Source organism: Acanthopagrus latus, chromosome 14, assembly GCF_904848185.1.
Source record: "Acanthopagrus latus isolate v.2019 chromosome 14, fAcaLat1.1, whole genome shotgun sequence".
Taxonomy (NCBI): Eukaryota; Metazoa; Chordata; class Actinopteri; order Spariformes; family Sparidae; genus Acanthopagrus; species Acanthopagrus latus.
In genome coordinates this window covers 7,836,261-7,852,415 of record NC_051052.1, presented here as the reverse complement: position 1 = coordinate 7,852,415, position 16,155 = coordinate 7,836,261, and the positions used below count along the sequence as shown (strand labels likewise).

The 16,155-nt window shown below is 41.9% G+C and overlaps 4 protein-coding genes across 6 annotated transcripts; 2 read left to right on the top strand and 2 right to left on the bottom strand.

Annotated features, from left to right (window-relative positions):
• Positions 1 to 1,180: 1,180 nt before the first annotated feature.
• Positions 1,181 to 5,454, bottom strand: trmu (tRNA 5-methylaminomethyl-2-thiouridylate methyltransferase). The gene is made up of 11 exons (XM_037121463.1): positions 5,312 to 5,454; positions 4,969 to 5,134; positions 4,776 to 4,882; positions 4,522 to 4,644; positions 4,228 to 4,400; positions 4,056 to 4,109; positions 3,863 to 3,929; positions 3,553 to 3,653; positions 3,154 to 3,298; positions 2,983 to 3,065; positions 1,181 to 2,878 (listed from the first exon to the last, which is right to left on the bottom strand). The coding sequence occupies exons 1-11, from the start codon at positions 5,391 to 5,393 to the stop codon at positions 2,729 to 2,731; spliced, it is 1,251 nt and encodes a 416-aa protein (XP_036977358.1). The 5' UTR covers positions 5,394 to 5,454; the 3' UTR covers positions 1,181 to 2,728.
• srr (serine racemase) lies at positions 5,444 to 8,405 on the top strand. 3 transcript variants are annotated; one of them, XM_037121467.1, is made up of 7 exons: positions 5,444 to 5,583; positions 6,687 to 6,864; positions 6,951 to 7,132; positions 7,210 to 7,340; positions 7,477 to 7,625; positions 7,714 to 7,803; positions 7,992 to 8,405. In XM_037121467.1, exons 2-7 carry the CDS (start codon positions 6,687 to 6,689, stop codon positions 8,231 to 8,233), a joined length of 972 nt encoding a protein of 323 aa, XP_036977362.1. In that variant the 5' UTR covers positions 5,444 to 5,583; the 3' UTR covers positions 8,234 to 8,405. The 3 variants fall into 3 exon arrangements, with proteins under 3 accessions (XP_036977362.1, XP_036977360.1, XP_036977361.1); XM_037121465.1 differs by having other exon boundaries at positions 5,470 to 5,591; XM_037121466.1 differs by having other exon boundaries at positions 5,531 to 5,650.
• A 450-nt stretch (positions 8,406 to 8,855) lies between these two features.
• Positions 8,856 to 10,282, bottom strand: tprkb (Tp53rk binding protein). Its single transcript, XM_037121468.1, has 4 exons — positions 10,041 to 10,282; positions 9,759 to 9,881; positions 9,422 to 9,598; positions 8,856 to 9,129 (listed from the first exon to the last, which is right to left on the bottom strand). The coding sequence occupies exons 1-4, from the start codon at positions 10,179 to 10,181 to the stop codon at positions 9,043 to 9,045; spliced, it is 528 nt and encodes a 175-aa protein (XP_036977363.1). The 5' UTR covers positions 10,182 to 10,282; the 3' UTR covers positions 8,856 to 9,042.
• A 136-nt stretch (positions 10,283 to 10,418) lies between these two features.
• On the top strand, positions 10,419 to 14,916 carry alg10 (ALG10 alpha-1,2-mannosyltransferase). The gene is made up of 3 exons (XM_037121462.1): positions 10,419 to 10,828; positions 11,730 to 11,927; positions 12,011 to 14,916. The coding sequence occupies exons 1-3, from the start codon at positions 10,664 to 10,666 to the stop codon at positions 13,070 to 13,072; spliced, it is 1,425 nt and encodes a 474-aa protein (XP_036977357.1). The 5' UTR covers positions 10,419 to 10,663; the 3' UTR covers positions 13,073 to 14,916.
• Positions 14,917 to 16,155: the final 1,239 nt, after the last annotated feature.

Below are 16,155 nucleotides of genomic sequence, written 5' to 3'. Positions count from 1 at the left end.
CCACTACTGATGTGTTAATGTAATAAAGCTGGACAGCTGATCTAAATGCATCTTCAGTTACCGTTTCCAGCCAGTCATACCTTTACTATAGTGTTACAGGCAAGATTATCAATTGGTTATTACTTTTGTTTATGGCAACACTGGTAAATGGACATTACATTGCAATCATTTTAGGATGACATGTTGTCCCTCTAAAAAACACAATAAGTATGGCTTCTTCTAAATAAGCTTAAAGGGGCATTATGTAGTTTGCAGAAGAAATTGAAACTCAGGGTTTTAATATTTACAATATTAATGAGGTAACAATACAAACTCAGTTATATGTTGTTTCCATTAATTATTAGACAAGCCGTTGTTAGAGGAAAACACTGTTTGAAGTCAGAAAAGTGGCGGAGTCCGCCACACGTAAACGACAGGTTGTGTCGCCCCTTTAAGGTCAGTTTCTTTATTCAGTCATGACAAACAAAGAGTTTGTTCTTTTAGAACACAAGATAACAAGATAACCCGTCTCATGCCGAACTGGAAACTTAAAAAATACTAAAAATAAAATTTCTTCTAGGAAAACAAACATTAGATTTGTGTAACTAGGCTTAAAGGTCATTTGGCGGTTATTAGGATTTATTAAAATAATGTAGTGTGTGTGTAAAAAAACAACAAAATATGTAGAATGTAGAGTAACAGGTTCATCCTGGAGGTTAATCTTGTATATTAGCGCCCCCTTGTGGATCAATAACTGTAGAACAACTAATGCAAAACAGACAAATTGACTCAGGAGTGCTTTTATTGACTCTGCCCCTTTTTTTAGTATGATTTGCTGGTTTGGCAGTCTTCATTTCTAAACCGGTGATTATTGGTGTTACCCTTCATGACAGCACATGTATGACAGGAGGGCCATCTGAGGGTCAAGGCTTTTGTTTTAAATCCTCAACATTCTTTGAGTTTCATCATGGCAGAGGTTCAGTCTCCCCCAACAGATACTTCTTCCATCTGCTACTGGCTTTTTAAACAAACTATAACCGCCATGATCTACGGTAAAAGTGTATGTGATCTGGATCTTGTGCTGTGCTTTTGCATGATATTTTCGAATGTATTTGTGTTTGTATACTGTCTGTAAAACTAAACTTGCCTGCAGGGATATTTAAGATTTGTTCTACAGGCCAAAGACAAACAAGTCAACACATAATTTCTTAGGTTTATTCACTCATTTATAAATGTTCAAGTATTTACTGTTTGTGCATGAGGAAGAACTCATGTTCCACAACCAACAACAATGCCCTCTTAAAAGAAAAGGCACTTCAAGTTTTCCAATAGGATGTTTTCGAACAACATATATGGAAGTATGAAACAGTTGAGCAATGACAAGTCTAACAGTTTAATTGTTCATTGAACCAACTGGCAAACTGTCTCAAAATGTGTAAAATAACAAATAACACTGTATTTGTTTCTTTACATCATATTTATTTGCAGTCTCTAACTTGGCATGCTTTAAGGAAACCATTTCCCTAATAATGTTCACCATCAAATGGCTTTAAAATGTATTTTCTCCTTAGTGGAGAAAGCTGAAAAATAACACAAATAGTTATTTTTTCTTTTGTACAAAAGTATTTACGTTAAGTTATCAAAGCATAAACAAAAAAGAACTTCTCTGATGATGCTTCAAAGAACCAAGTACAGTCACAGATTAACATCGTTACTAATGTACTGTACATCGGCAGTCAGCACAGAGGAAAGATGAACATGAGTGTTCATAAAACATAAACATCTAGTTTATGTTGTGTGAAAGACTCGGATGCTGCTAGAATTTTGTTGTACACTGTGTGATGACAATAAAAGGATTCTGATTCTGAGTGACAGTTGATTTATAGCCAAGGACAGGAGAGAAATGCATGGAAAACAATGAGACATTTTTTATACTGAAAAAAAAAAAACAAGAAAATATTAGAGTCCCTTTCATTCACAGTCAAGACAGTAAAATGTTTGTGGCATCCCATCTCAGATGGACATGAGCAGTTCACTCTGCTAGCTTGGAATCAAATCCCAACATAACCTCCTACTGTATGCCTCAGTCTCCCTGGGTCAGTGACAGTTTTCCTACTATTACAGAGAACAACAATGAAGGGCTCAGACTGCCAGCCTTTGTTCCAGACCACAGGCCATAGCATCGAGTACTGACTGACTGTGTGAGTACAAAAACTCGGCAAATACATGATGACACATTTTAAAATGGAATACTTTTTTCAGCTTGATGAGCTTGATTTGTTTTCTTACATGACAAAACAGAGACATCCAGCCCTTCTTAAAAACATGCACCAGATTATCTTTTCTGATGTTTTTGCCTTAATAACCTGATGTCATCATGAGCCTTCAGTTGTAAACTGTTTATATTACAAGCAGAATAAAACAGACTGTTCCTGAAAAATGAACTGTCAGAAAACCTTTTCAAAATCAGGTTACTGTTACTCAGTAAACCATCTAATTATTATCTAGTCTCCACTTTAAAACACACTTTGGTTTGGATGCTGATGGTTAAACTGAGCAGCTAATAGATCATAAAAACACTGAAATTAAACCCTTTTGTCCTTGTGTCATCAGTGCTATTGACATGGAGAGGTTTAAAAATCAACTGTTTACAGCCTCCAATATGGCCTCTAGATCAGGAAACACAGTTAACTTTCAATCACAGAGTGCTCTACCTATTGTACCGGACAGAGCTTGTTTCTGCATCGCCTCAGGTCGTTGGTTCAGGCGTCTGCTGCTCTTTGTGCTGAGTGGCTGCTATCAGTCGCTCCCTTCCTCGCTGGAGTGTGTATTCACTGGGCCCCAGTTGGATCATCTTCCCACTACCCAGACACTCGTCTCCTTTGTAGAGCACAGCAAACTGGGGGAGGAGTGGGAAGAGAAGGACATACAAATACTCATTATGTGTGTCAGAACAGGCCAATGCAGTTGAATTATAGGTTGTTGTAGTGTGTAAGACATTACCTGTCCAGGTGTCAGAGCTCTGACTGGCTGGGAGAGTGAGATCCACACAGAGCCGTCCATGTTCAGTGTCACTGTACAGGGAACTGTAACACACAGTTTCAGTGTTTATTGCACTCGCTGCATTTCACCTTTTCTCATTCATCATTCAGGCACTGATGAATTTGAACTCACTGAGCGGCATCTGATGGATGAAGCGGAAGTGACACTCCATCATCTGCGTCCTGGCGAGTTCAGGAGGTGGGTCGACTGTCACCCAGTGGAAACGGTCGGTCCGCACCGTGTCGCGGAAAAGAGACGGGTGATTGGTAGTTGGAGCCTGATCGGAGAGAATGTAAGGAATAAAGTAACAGCAAAAAATAAGTCGAGTTTCAAACTGTGTAACATGATTAACTACCCTGAAAAGATTAGTTAACATAATGTTAAGACCTAAAAGTGGTTGCGTATACTCTTTGCGGGACATTTGAGGTAGCCTTCTAAGAAGTAACTTTAAATAAGGGCAGTCATAATTCCAGATAAGACATAAGATTAGAAAGATGCTTCAACTTTAACAACAGAGACAGACTTTCTCACCACAAACACGTCTCCGGTAGCGATGTCTTTGTCCACCACGTACCACGCATGTCTCTGCCCTCTGATCCTCGCCCTCTGACCCAGCGTCAGAGTGAACCAGCCTGGATGGACAGACACACGCAGAGACGAAAACAGGAAGTACACCATGAGTTGTCTTAAGTGTTGGTTTGAAGGATTCATGAGGATGAGAGTTGACAATAAACAAAAAATAGTAACGTTTGGTACTTTCAATTCTCACATATAACATTACAATCTGTCTGTAAGAGAATGTAATAAAGGAACATCATCAGAGGAAAAAGCAGAAACTTACCTTTGTGTGTTCCCCTCACAGATCCATCCTCAATGGAGACAAAGTTCCCTGGTTTAGGTTCCAGATACTGGAAACAGAAGAACACAATTTAAGTTCATATGTATCTCTAAATAAATGATAGCTATAAACACTGGAAAAGTACAGAAAACCACCCAAAGTATGTGGAGCAAATACTCCAAGTTTGTATTCTTACCTCCAAAATAAACTCTTCAAAGTGTCTCTCTCCAATGAAGCAGATGCCCATGCTCTGGAAAACATTACCACAGCATACTGTTGCTCTTCTGATGTCACTTAAACAAGAAGTTAATGTCTATCTTTAGAGTGTGTGTGTGTGTGTGTGTGTGTGTGTGTGTTTATGGCGCTACCTCTTTCTTCTTCAGCACATGGTGAAACCCAGCCTCTGCAGCAATCTTTTTGACAAAGTCTTTGGTGAGTCCGGCCAGTGGGAACATGGTTTGTCGCAAGGCATCCTGGGGGATCTGACTGAGGAAGAAGGTTTGGTCTTTGAGGAGGTCGGCTCCTTTGTACAACCTCACCGCTGGGCAGAGGGAAGAGAAAAGTGATGAGGAAGACAGTTTTGTGGTCCAAATTCAATCCCGAAGGTAGCATGGAGGTGCACTATGATCACACATTTGGGAGTAAAGGAGTCAAACTCTTACGATTTCTGATTTCAAACCGATCTCTGAAGAGCGTGGTAGGCGGAGCCGCGTGCGTCTGTTGGAAAACCTCTTCGTCTTCCTGTGACGTCCTGGCGTAGTGGCCTGTTGCCATGGCATCAGCACCTTGGTCAACAACAGAACCACTAATTACAAGTCCTGCTTAATAAGACATTTGTATTGTGTCCCGGGTAAACCAATATCAATCAGCTTTTAATTAGTTTATGTTAGTGTATGACCACATCATGAGGACATACCCAGAGTTTTGACAGCATACTTGTGGAAATGGTTGAATTTAATGAGCTTGTTGCATAGTATGTCAGGGACTGGTGTCCGGCCCTTCTCATATTCATTCAGTAGGTTGCTGACAGAGGCAAGAGACAGATAAAAAACAAAAACATTTTAGATTAAACATTATATTCATGGTTAATGCACAGCAGCCATACATACCTAAAGACTTCGTTCCAGTACTCTTTGATAAAAGACACTTGATGGAAGGGGATGTCCAGGCTCTGACACACTCTGTAGGCGTCCTCACAATCTCTCTCTGTCGTACACACCCCTGTCTCATCAACCAGGTCCCAGTTTTTCATAAAAACCCCTGTGACACTGTAACCTTCACACAGAAAAGACACCAAAACAAGGCGAAGGTGTGCTTATGCTAGCAGATTTAGCACCGGAAGCAGGACATGCGCGAGGGAAAAAGGTGTATGTCAGGACTTTTATTAATGTAGCATTAGCTCAACATTCATCAGTGTCGGGTCAGTTCAGGTGTGTTCCTGCGTTTTCTCACCTCTTCTCTTCAGTAACAGCGCTGCGACGGAACTGTCGACGCCGCCTGACATGGCGCACACGACGTGTCGAATAAAACCCATGGCTTAAAATTATAGTTCTATCTACTGTTACTGTTTTTCTTGTACGACGAAGAAAAGTTCGCTCACTGTACTGAATGTACTTCAGTGCCACCTGCACGGGCAGCCATGTCTGCGGTCCGTTTCATAAACAGTCCGACTGGAAACGCGTTTCAAACAGGAAGAACTATTCTGCTGGGAGGAGCAAAAAAATGTAAGACGGTAAACATCACGGGGCTGTCAGTCTTTAGAGTAACTGAAGAAAACAAACACATAATAAGGTTAGTGGGGAAAATACGCCTAAAGTGCGAAACATATCTTTTTGGATAACTTAACGACTCTTTAGTTCAAAGTATGTTTTGTAATTCGACGTTTTTGATTTTTTTCTGCTTAAATCTGTAAGAGCTGCGTGGACTGACCTCATGTCCAGTATCAGCAGACCTGCTGAAGCCTTTTTATTGTCATTTTATAAATAATTGCTCGCTAACGTCATAACTATATGCCATTTAATTTTGTAATTTGAGCTCAAGATGAATGTCAGTACTAGTGGCGTTCATGGCTGATTTGAAATCCTCTAAATAATCATTAAAACCTCTTTATGCAGCGGAATCATGTCTTCCACATAAGTACCTGTATCTACAATATTAACTCTTTTTTTTGTATTATTTGTGTCAACCAAAGATTTTTAAGACAATAATTCCACCCTGCAGTTACATATTACACTGTCATGAAAAGCTGACAGGTGATGTTTGAAATCAGTGTCAAATTTATGTGTGTGTGTGTCTATAAATATTTAGTAATATATTCGCAACATATAAATGAATACACTGAGTAAGTGTATGAGTACATATCGACAAATTTGCCAATTTTTGCTTATTTTTCATATATTGTAAAAAAATAAAACAAAATACCATACATTACCTTGTAATGTATGTAAGATATATTTTAAAGATGCACAATGAAGTTTTAGACAAGAAATTTTAATCAGAAGAGAAGAAAAAATCTTGTTTTATGCCTAAACAAACCAAATAAACAAACTGACCTTAAAGGACAACAAAATTTCATACTGTTTTACTTTCTTTATATGTGGCGGACCCTGCCACCTTTCTACCTTCAAACAGTGTTCTGGGGACCTTATTTTCCTCTGATAACAGCTTGTTTATTCAGTTATGTTAGCATAAACAGTGACTCATATATATTTGATACGTTGGGCAGCTCTGATATAGAGCATTAATGTAAGAAAGCTATATTTTTAACCAGCTTAAGATGGTGGCTACACAACACAAACATTAAACATTAAACTGTCTCCTGACACAGATGGGTGAGGTGTCTGCAGACGCCATCACCATGGATCTGCTGAGAGAAGCCAGGGAGACAGTGAGAGGCAGCCCCCTTGCTGTCATCAACACTCCCATGATCCCCTGGTGCCAGACGACCCTTCCCCTAGACATCCGCTGCAACATCCACATCAAACTGGAGAACATGCAGAGAACGGGTACGACGCATTTCATTTCACATCACATCACAGGACCACACCTTGCAGTTCTCCAGCTTGATCGTTGTGCTAATGTTCATTGACAGGGTCATTTAAGATCAGAGGAGTGGCCAATCAGTTTGCCAGGAGACCGAAGGGTGGACATTTTGTCACCATGTCTGCTGGGAACTATGGGAAGTCTTTTGCGTATGCCTCAAAACACTACGGGACAAAAGGGAAGGTGGTGATGCCTGAAACTGCCCCGGTGTCCAGATCGATCCTCATACAGGTCAGAGGACACAGATGCATTCAGCTCTGTTTATCTGGAGCTGTATTTGGTAATGAAGGTGTTGCTCTCATCCTCAGAGTTTTGGGGTGGAGGTGGAGCGTGTTCCCACCACCTGTCTGATGAATGTGGTGAACCGCTGCGTTCAGGAGGACAACATGACCTTCCTGCACTCCTACGACGACTTGGATCTGATAGCAGGACACGCCAGGTGCACTGAGGGCTGATGGTGGATTACTATTTCATAATTCAAACTTTTAGAACAAAACAATAACATGTCAGGTAAAAGAAGCAGTCAGATTCAGGGCTTAACTTTATTTAAGCTGAGCAACTGTGTGTGTGTTCAGTCTAGGTATGGAGGTGCTGGAGGTGGTGCCCGAGCCTGATGTGGTGGTGGTGTGCTGCGGTGGAGGGGGGCTGCTGGCTGGCGTGGCGGCTGCCATCAAACTGTCGGGCTGCGATAAGACCAGAATCTACGGTGTGGAACCAGAAGGAGGTAAAACTAAACAAAACTTGACATGAAGATCCACCACACATCCTGTCAGCTCAGTGGACTTGTTGTGAGTGTGCGTTTTTTGTTTCAGCCTGCACCATGTACAGGAGTTTCATCGAGAAGAAGCCGGTGGGCATGAACACAAAGAGCATTGCCTCAGGACTTGCACCACCCTTTACAGGTATGATTCAAGCTCTTCCTGCTGCTCCATTGCTTCGGATAAGACTCTAGTTTGGCAGTGTTGTTTTTTCTGGTAAAACACCAGAGGATTTAATTTCTCTGGCAGAATTCAGTGGCATAATTGACCACAAAAATTATTCCTTTTTTACCCGTTTTATGTTTGTCACGCTCCCTTATTTGACACCTCAGGCAAACTGCCTTTCGACTTGTGCCAGCGGTACGTGGAGGGGATCGTCCTTATAAACGACGAGGAGATCAAGGCAGCCGTGTCTACCCTCTACAGGTCCGGACTCGTGGTGGAGCCGTCGGGCTCTGCCGCCTTCGCCGCCATTGTGAACAACAAGATACCCGACCTGGAGGAGAAGAATGTGGTGTGCATCCTCAGCGGGGGGAACATCGGAAAAGATGAGCTTGCCAACTTCAAAGACTGAAAAATGTACACTACTTTACAATAATGTGACTTTTCTTATACGTCTCTCCTTTTCTTCATGTACTGTACATGTTGTCCCTTGTCTCTGGTTAACATGCTGTGAAGATGAAAACACATTCAGGTCTTCTGATTTGGATGAACAAAGTCATTAAAGGTGATAGAAAGGCGAAGAACCAAGCTGAAAGTTTTAGAAAACCAGTACATTTAATATTCTTGTGTTTTTGGTCTGACAGAGTTTGACTGAAATTTGGCTTGACACCTTTCATGTCAGTGTTTGTGGATGCTTTTAATCCTCTTGAGATCTACCTTGATATCTGGCCGTGAGCACTTTGAAATCATTATTCACCAACTGCTGGCACGAGAGTAGCTTTACATCACTGTCCCCTACTTCCGACAAAAAAAGCATGCCTTAAATGTTAAGGGACAAAAATAAATGTCACCAAAAAGGTTCAAAGGACAGACTGAGAGGCATTCAAAGTTGCTGCAGGAACTCAATGCTGATGCAAAATAAAGTGACAGGACTTCTCCAACTGCCTGTCAAACTTCCTCCACACATGTCGGAGTCCAATTATCATAGAAAATTCAAGCAGGGGGGAAAAGATACATAAAAAAAATAAGCTTGATGTACTTAAAATGTGACTTTTACTTTGATTTGGGCTTGGAGTGCACAAAAGACAATGTCTATAGTTTTGGGAATTCACAATATGGTGGAATAACATCAGCACAAAAGCAGAAAACTCCACATCTTGTGGGAAAAAGGCCACTATTTCTTTTAGAAAAGTCCAGTGCTGGTCCTTTTTCCTGCTGTGGCTACATGACGTCCTTGATGGCCATCCTGCATACAACTGCATCGAGCAGAGTCCCGCTCTTCTCCTCCTGGGGAGTGACTTTATACAGCTGAAACAGAGATAAAAAGGGCAGAAGGTGAGCAAAACAAGCTCATGAAAGGTGTTAGGTCTTTCAAAAAGCAAGAAATGTCATTTTGGAATCACTCATCATTTTTCAATGAGCATCTAAAAAATATCCTTTTTGATCAACAGCTTATGGACACCCATTCAGGCAATGAAGTACCTATGTTATAGTCGCACATGTCCTAGATTTCACTATATTAGTTGTAAAGCAAAATACACACACACATGCTCATGCAATGATATAGAATGAGTCCATTAAAATGAAAGAGAAGAAGAACCTTTTTGATCTTTGCCTGGTCAGACAGAGAGGAAACATCTTCGACTGGAACCTGCCGTCCGTTCACCCTGGCAGTAATGTCTGACAGGAGCTGGGACTCGTCTTCGCTGTGAACCAGGACCACCATGACAGAGCTGTCGCCGTCAGAGATTCCAAACTTTTTAAACGCCTCAGAGATCTGTATCAGAGAGGACAGTTCATACACGTACGATACATTTCTGCTCCGAGTTTATGCATGTGCATTGTATGCATTATTTTTTTTCCAAATATAAGTTTGTTTTCCTAACTAAAATAAGAATTTCAGATGAAGACAATGAAATGAGATTTTGTGAACTCACATTATTGTTAGGTGACAGGTTGAAGATTATTTCTGAATATAGACTTCTGGTCTTCATTTTCCCAGTTTTCTGTAAGTGGACAGCCTTGTTGGCAGCGACTAGCACTTGGAAAGGATCCACCAGCTGCAAATGAAAACCAAAATGACCTTCATGTTTCACGCTATTTACCGTACTTCCCATTTGATATAAAACACATGATAGCTAAAAAGATATACACAAGAATGTCCCTTATGTAGATTAACTCGAATAAAATGTCACTAAAGATGAATGAAAATGTCTCACCATCGTCGGGTTGATCAAGGCACCGTTTATTTTACCCTCCATAGCGCTCTGTCTCAACTCTGCGGCATTTTTCACCTCCTTGAAAAGCATTTGTGTCACTTTTTGGTCGGGAAAAAGCTCTAGCTCGTGAGTTAAATGCATGTTGGACAATTGGTTAACGAACAAATAAGAAATCACGATTAACCGCGCTTCACGTGAACGTCCACACAAGGGGAACCATAACACGGTGACACCACTCAGGAGTAAAGTTCCTTTTTGTTACACTGTTTGAATAAAGCAATAAAATGGCACCTTAAGGCATTAGTATTTAAATAATTACCATCTGTGTCATTTTGATGATAGCTATTTGCTAGAAATATGGTGATACACAATTTAGTCCAACCCAGGAACTCTCAAAAGTACAAGAGTTTTCGTACCGGGCATGTTTCTGTAACGGACCGCCAGCTGTCAAAATTAAAAACTCTTCCGTTTATTGAAACTGCACAGAGTTCAATCAGTTTCACTCGAATTTGAGATTTTACGGCGGTTTTAAAACGCGGATCCCACCGTAATGCGATTCTCACGACATTATCGAGGCTAGCTTTGAACCGATTCCACTTTTACATCGGATTTCATCATCAAACATGGAGAAATTTGAGGGCTACATCTTCACTGCTCTCTGCAGCACCAACTTTTTGATATCTTGCCTGCTGTTCTCCAGAGTCACTCGGGAGCAAAGGGAGCCGTACATGGACGAGGTTTTTCACGTCCCACAAGCTCAGAAGTACTGCAGTGGGAAATTCAACGAGGTAAAATGGGAGTTGTTGGACGGGGTGGCCATGAAAGAGAGCGTCCCGTTGTTGTTTAGCGGATTAGGGTTAGCTAACAGCGGAGCTTTTGTCATTTAAAATGATGTAGCAGCTTGCTGACCTTTTAATCTCGATGTCGGACATATAGAGTGGCTTTAGCGGAGGTTTATGAGCATAGAAGTATTGTAGTATCCATGTCAGCTAGCTTTATCAAGGAAAGAGATTAAAGGGTCATTAATATCGGTTATTTTTTAAATTTTATTTTATCCAAATATTGTACTGCTCACGTTGTTTTTATATTTTATTTTCGTTTTCTTTCAAAGTAAACCATGTTTTATTTTTTTAAATATACCTTTCAGGTATGGCACGAAACTAGCTATATTGGTGCAGTAATTGTTAAATTAAGAATATACAGAAGCCAAGATATACTGAATTTAACTTGCTAGCATGGGGTCAAGCTCTGTTCTACTTTATTTCCCATGATGCACTTTGGAAGCATTTAGACCTTCCCTACCTTATAAACATTGCCCCCAGTTTGTGATACAGACTTTCCTCAAGTATCAGAGGCAACTATGATGATGTCACCATGACATCATCAGGGCTAATTTATTAGACTTGAGAAAGATCCTCCCGCCTTTGTGGGACAATAAAGGGACTCTGATTCTGAAACACAGAATACATTATCGTCTCCAGACGCAGATCACTAAATTTAACAAACTAACTAACTAAACTAAAATGAGAAAATCCACACAAAAAACAAATACAATTCCAATAGCTGATAATCGATATATCCATCCAATCGCTCAACCCTACTGATAAGCACTAACCGACACTAGTAAGCTTTTCTCTGTGTTAAATTAGTGGAGTGCCCCTTTAACATGGTTTTGATTTTTTTGCACAGTGGGATCCAATGATCACCACTCTGCCAGGCCTCTACCTTGTCTCCGTGGGAGTCATCAAGCCCGTGGTGTGGCTCGCTGACCTGACAGGCGCGGTGGTGTGCTCCACGGCCATGCTGCGCTTCATCAACCTGCTCTTCAACTGCGGCAACCTTTACCTGCTCTATCTGCTCATCTGCAAGCTGCACCTCAGGGAGAAGGTATTTCCAGACGCTGGAGACGATCACGCGTGGTTTGGCTTGTCAGTTTCCTGTCCTCTGACATCACGTTTTCTCTCTTCCAGACACGAACAACCTCACGCCGAGTCCTCTCAGCGCTCTCTCTGTCCACCTTCCCCGTGCTCTACTTCTTCAACTTCCTCTACTACACCGATGCCGGATCTACTTTCTTCATCCTCTTCACCTACCTCATGACGCTCTACGGCTGCCACAAGGCCTCGGCGTTCCTCGGCGTCTGCTCAGTGCTCTTCCGCCAGACCAACATCATCTGGGTGGCCTTCTGCGCGGGCACGTTGGTGGCCGCCAAAATGGACGAGGCCTGGAAGGTGGAGCATTCGAAGAAGAGGGACGAGAAGTCCCCTCCGTCCCAGGTCCCTCTGTCGATCAGCGGCGCTAAGAAGGTGCTGCTCTTCACGCTGGAGTTCCTCACGTCACCCAGTCACGTGAAGGCGGTGCTGCTGGTGGCCTGGCCTTACGCAGCAGTCGGTGTGGGTTTCCTGGTGTTCGTAGTGTTGAATGATGGGATAGTGGTGGGCGACAGGACGAGCCACGAGGCCTGCCTTAACTTCCCCCAGCTCTTCTATTTCTTCTCCTTCGCCCTCTTCTTCTCCCTCCCCGTCTCGCTGTGCTACCACCGCGTTCTTCGCTTCCTCCAGGCTCTGAAGAAACAGCCGCTGTTCTTCCTCTTCCTCACTTGCGCCGCCTTGCTCCTGGTGTGGAAGTTCACCTTCGTCCACAAGTACCTCCTCGCCGATAACCGCCATTTCCCCTTCTACGTGTGGAAAAGGCTCTTCCAGAGGCACGAGCTGGTGCGCTTCCTCCTCGTCCCGGCGTACGTGTTCGCTGGGTGGAATTTTCTCGACTCCTTCAAGTCGCGCTCACTGTTCTGGAGTCTGGCGTTCCTGGCGTGCCTCCTGGCTGCCACCGTGCCCCAGAAGCTGCTGGAGTTCAGGTACTTCATCGTCCCCTACCTGATGTACCGCCTGCACATGCCTCTCCCCTCTCTCACCAGACTCATTGTGGAGTTTCTTCTGTACACGGCGGTCAACGCCGCCACACTTTACATCTTCATCAGTAAGACCTTCCACTGGCCGGACAGCACAGCCACACAGAGGTTCATGTGGTGAACAAAAGACAGAAGGGAAGAGTCTGATATGAGGTGTTCCCAGACTGAAAACAGGCCGTTAATGTGACAGGTGGCGGTGAAAGAGCAATTTATAAGATAAAAAAAAAAAAAGAATTAAGATTATCAACAGAATGTGAAGAAACAACAGAGTGGACCTCATGTCACAGACGTCCACGTACTGTGTTACAGAGATGTCTACTGAAGTTAGCATGCTAACCAGCTAGCCCTTTCAGATGCTGTCTCATTGTATCACTTTGAACAGGCAAGAGGAGAGACTAGTTTCAGCTGGACGATACATGCCAGCTGTTGGTGTAATAAATGAACAAAAAATAAATGTAATTCTTAATTCAATTGAACCTTACACCTTCTGAATTCAACTTTCTCTTGTTTACTTAACTAAGACAAGCTTAGATGTCTTGTTAACTCATTGGGAAACACAATAAAACTGACCACCACAGCCTTGGTTGGTTTTTCTACAATCAACTCTGGTTTGGTTGAAATTAATCATTAATTCACTGAGGGCCCTGTCACCCATAGTGACTCCCCTTATGATTCGAGGACCCGGTCCAGACAAACTCTCAGCCAGCCACACAGCTACCTGTTCCATGAGCCTATTAGCTAACATTAGCTAGTTTCAGCCAAGGATGGCTAGCAAAGTGCAGGAGGTGTCTGTTACTCTGGTGATATTCTGCAAACAATCTCTTTTAAAGGTCCAGTGTGTAGTGTTTTTAGTGGCTTCTAGTGGTGAGATCAGAGATTGCAGCCAACTGAATACCCCTCACCTAACCTAGACCCCTCTGAATCCTACACACTGCACCTTTAAACCTGATGTTGATGTTGAAGGTGTTCAGGGTTGAGTTCTGCAGCACAAAGGGGTCGTCAGGTTACTGTGAGTCAGCCCACAAAATACAAATCATTATGTAAAGATTCTTACAGTTTTTGGCTTAGATAATAGAGTGGTGGCGTCAGTGTTGTAAATCAGTGGTAATGGTCTGAATTATAATGGTCTGTTTTGATTCAAATTGATTGTATATAAAAGCTGTTTCTACTGTAGATAAACCTTTTTCGGGGGAAGTGTTTTTTCCTGTTCCAGGGTGGAAAAATAATTGTGTATTGCGACATTTTCTGCAGGTTGACAAAGCGTTGTGTTTGGGGGTTTTTTTCTACGGCCAGCTGTTTTTGTACTTTAAATGTAAATACTGTACACAGTCCGATGAACGGATCATTGGCGGATCATTGACATGAGCTGTAAATGTGATTTAAAGAGACCAAAAATGACAGCCATATTGTAAACGCTCACAGTTTGTGCGGTATGGAATGTTTTTTGTAACAACTTGAACCAACGACAACTTAAGAATCGTGGGACTAAATTAAAGATAAACTTCTTTTTTTTTTTTACTTTGATCAAAGCCATAAAGATCAACTGGATGTGATTCAAAAATGTCTGTTTTTCATTAAGTGTATTTTGTGCTCTTTGTGTTTTTAACTGTAACAGATTGATGTAATCCTGCCTATTTGTATGTTTCCCCCTTCTGTTGTTTATATGACTGTGCCTGATGCGTCTGTGTGTAGATCCATACAAATCGAATCACAAAGTTAATCTCGCTCCCATCACAGGTTTGCTTTTTACTCAGAGCTGAAGAACTTTGTTTAAGTTCATGCGATTCTGTAATTCAACATATACGGACTTTATTCATCACGAGGAGGTCCTGTCCACTTGTATCAGTCTGCAAGAGTGTCCTTGTCTCGCTTATGTTACAAACTCAGTGTCCATCCAGCTGTTTACTGCTCCTCTGCCGTCTCAATCGTGTGTGCACCTTTTGAATAAAATGATTCTTGTGAAAATAAAGTCTCACGTCAAGTTTGTTTTGAGTGCAGATATATAGTATATACAACAAGAGTATGAAGAGCATAATAAAATGATTGATAGAGAATGAGATTTGCATGGACAGACCAGTTACATCGGCCGTATACCAACAGATTTTGATCAAATCAAGAAGTATTCGTTTTCAGGTTTGTGGAGCTCGTTGTATCTGCTTTTATCCGACTTTTATGTTGCGTTATGTTAACTTTAGACTGCAGTAATTTTACCCATCTCCCGTAAATGCTTTAAAACAACATTTAATTAAGGCGTGTATTCATTAACTCTAAGTCTATGAACATCATTTGTGACATTGCAACAGTTGCATTATAATGTTTTATAAAGAATTTCATCGTTTCCTAACAGTGATATAATTATAATCTGATTAACTATAAATTGGAGTATGGAGTATTAATGGTGTTTATCGAGTTACCTTTTGTATCCAGAAACAGTGTCAGCAAGGAAATAAAAGGATTTGGCTGTAAATATTCTGCAGATGATGAGGAGAGTTTTGATGCAACTGTCCTAGTCAACAGCTCAGACACTAGGGGGCGCTGTAAGACAAAGCTACACATTCCTAAAAACAGAGTTACTACTTGAAGATGAAGCGAATAAATCAAAACGCGTTCTAAATTCAACACTGTAGCCCTGACTGATGCTCTCACAGCTGAGCAGCAGATAAATGTAATGCCTCATTAAGCCTGGAGGACACTTTCCTTTCATATTGTTCCAAATCATCAGCTGCTCTCAGCTCTGAGGCCGGCGCTCTCAGGTGAAATTAAACTACAGGCCGACAGAGACAAACAAAGAAGAAACAGCCAGATTCGATCAGAGCGTTCTGACATCGACGGCTCTGGTAATTTCACAGCGGTCGTCTTTACTTTGAAGTCGAAACCTTCTTTTTTCCTGCCACTGCGCTCCGAAAACGTCAAGCAGTGCGAGGCCGGCCCACAGGAGAGACTTTAATAGAATCAAACTGGGATGATTACACAGACGTTGATTGGACATCTCGAGCTGTTGCAGATAAACCTGCTGTTGGCTTTTGTAGAGAGCGTTTAGGGCGAGAATCACCTGGACTTGCAACATGTCATTTATTTTGTATCCCGGCTTTTCTCAACCTCCCCGATACGTCTTTTTCCCTTTTCCACTGTCTCATTGATTTCCACTTCGGGGGTGATGAAAGTACCAATTAGTCCTTCTCCCCGATGTGCTCGGGCGTTCTG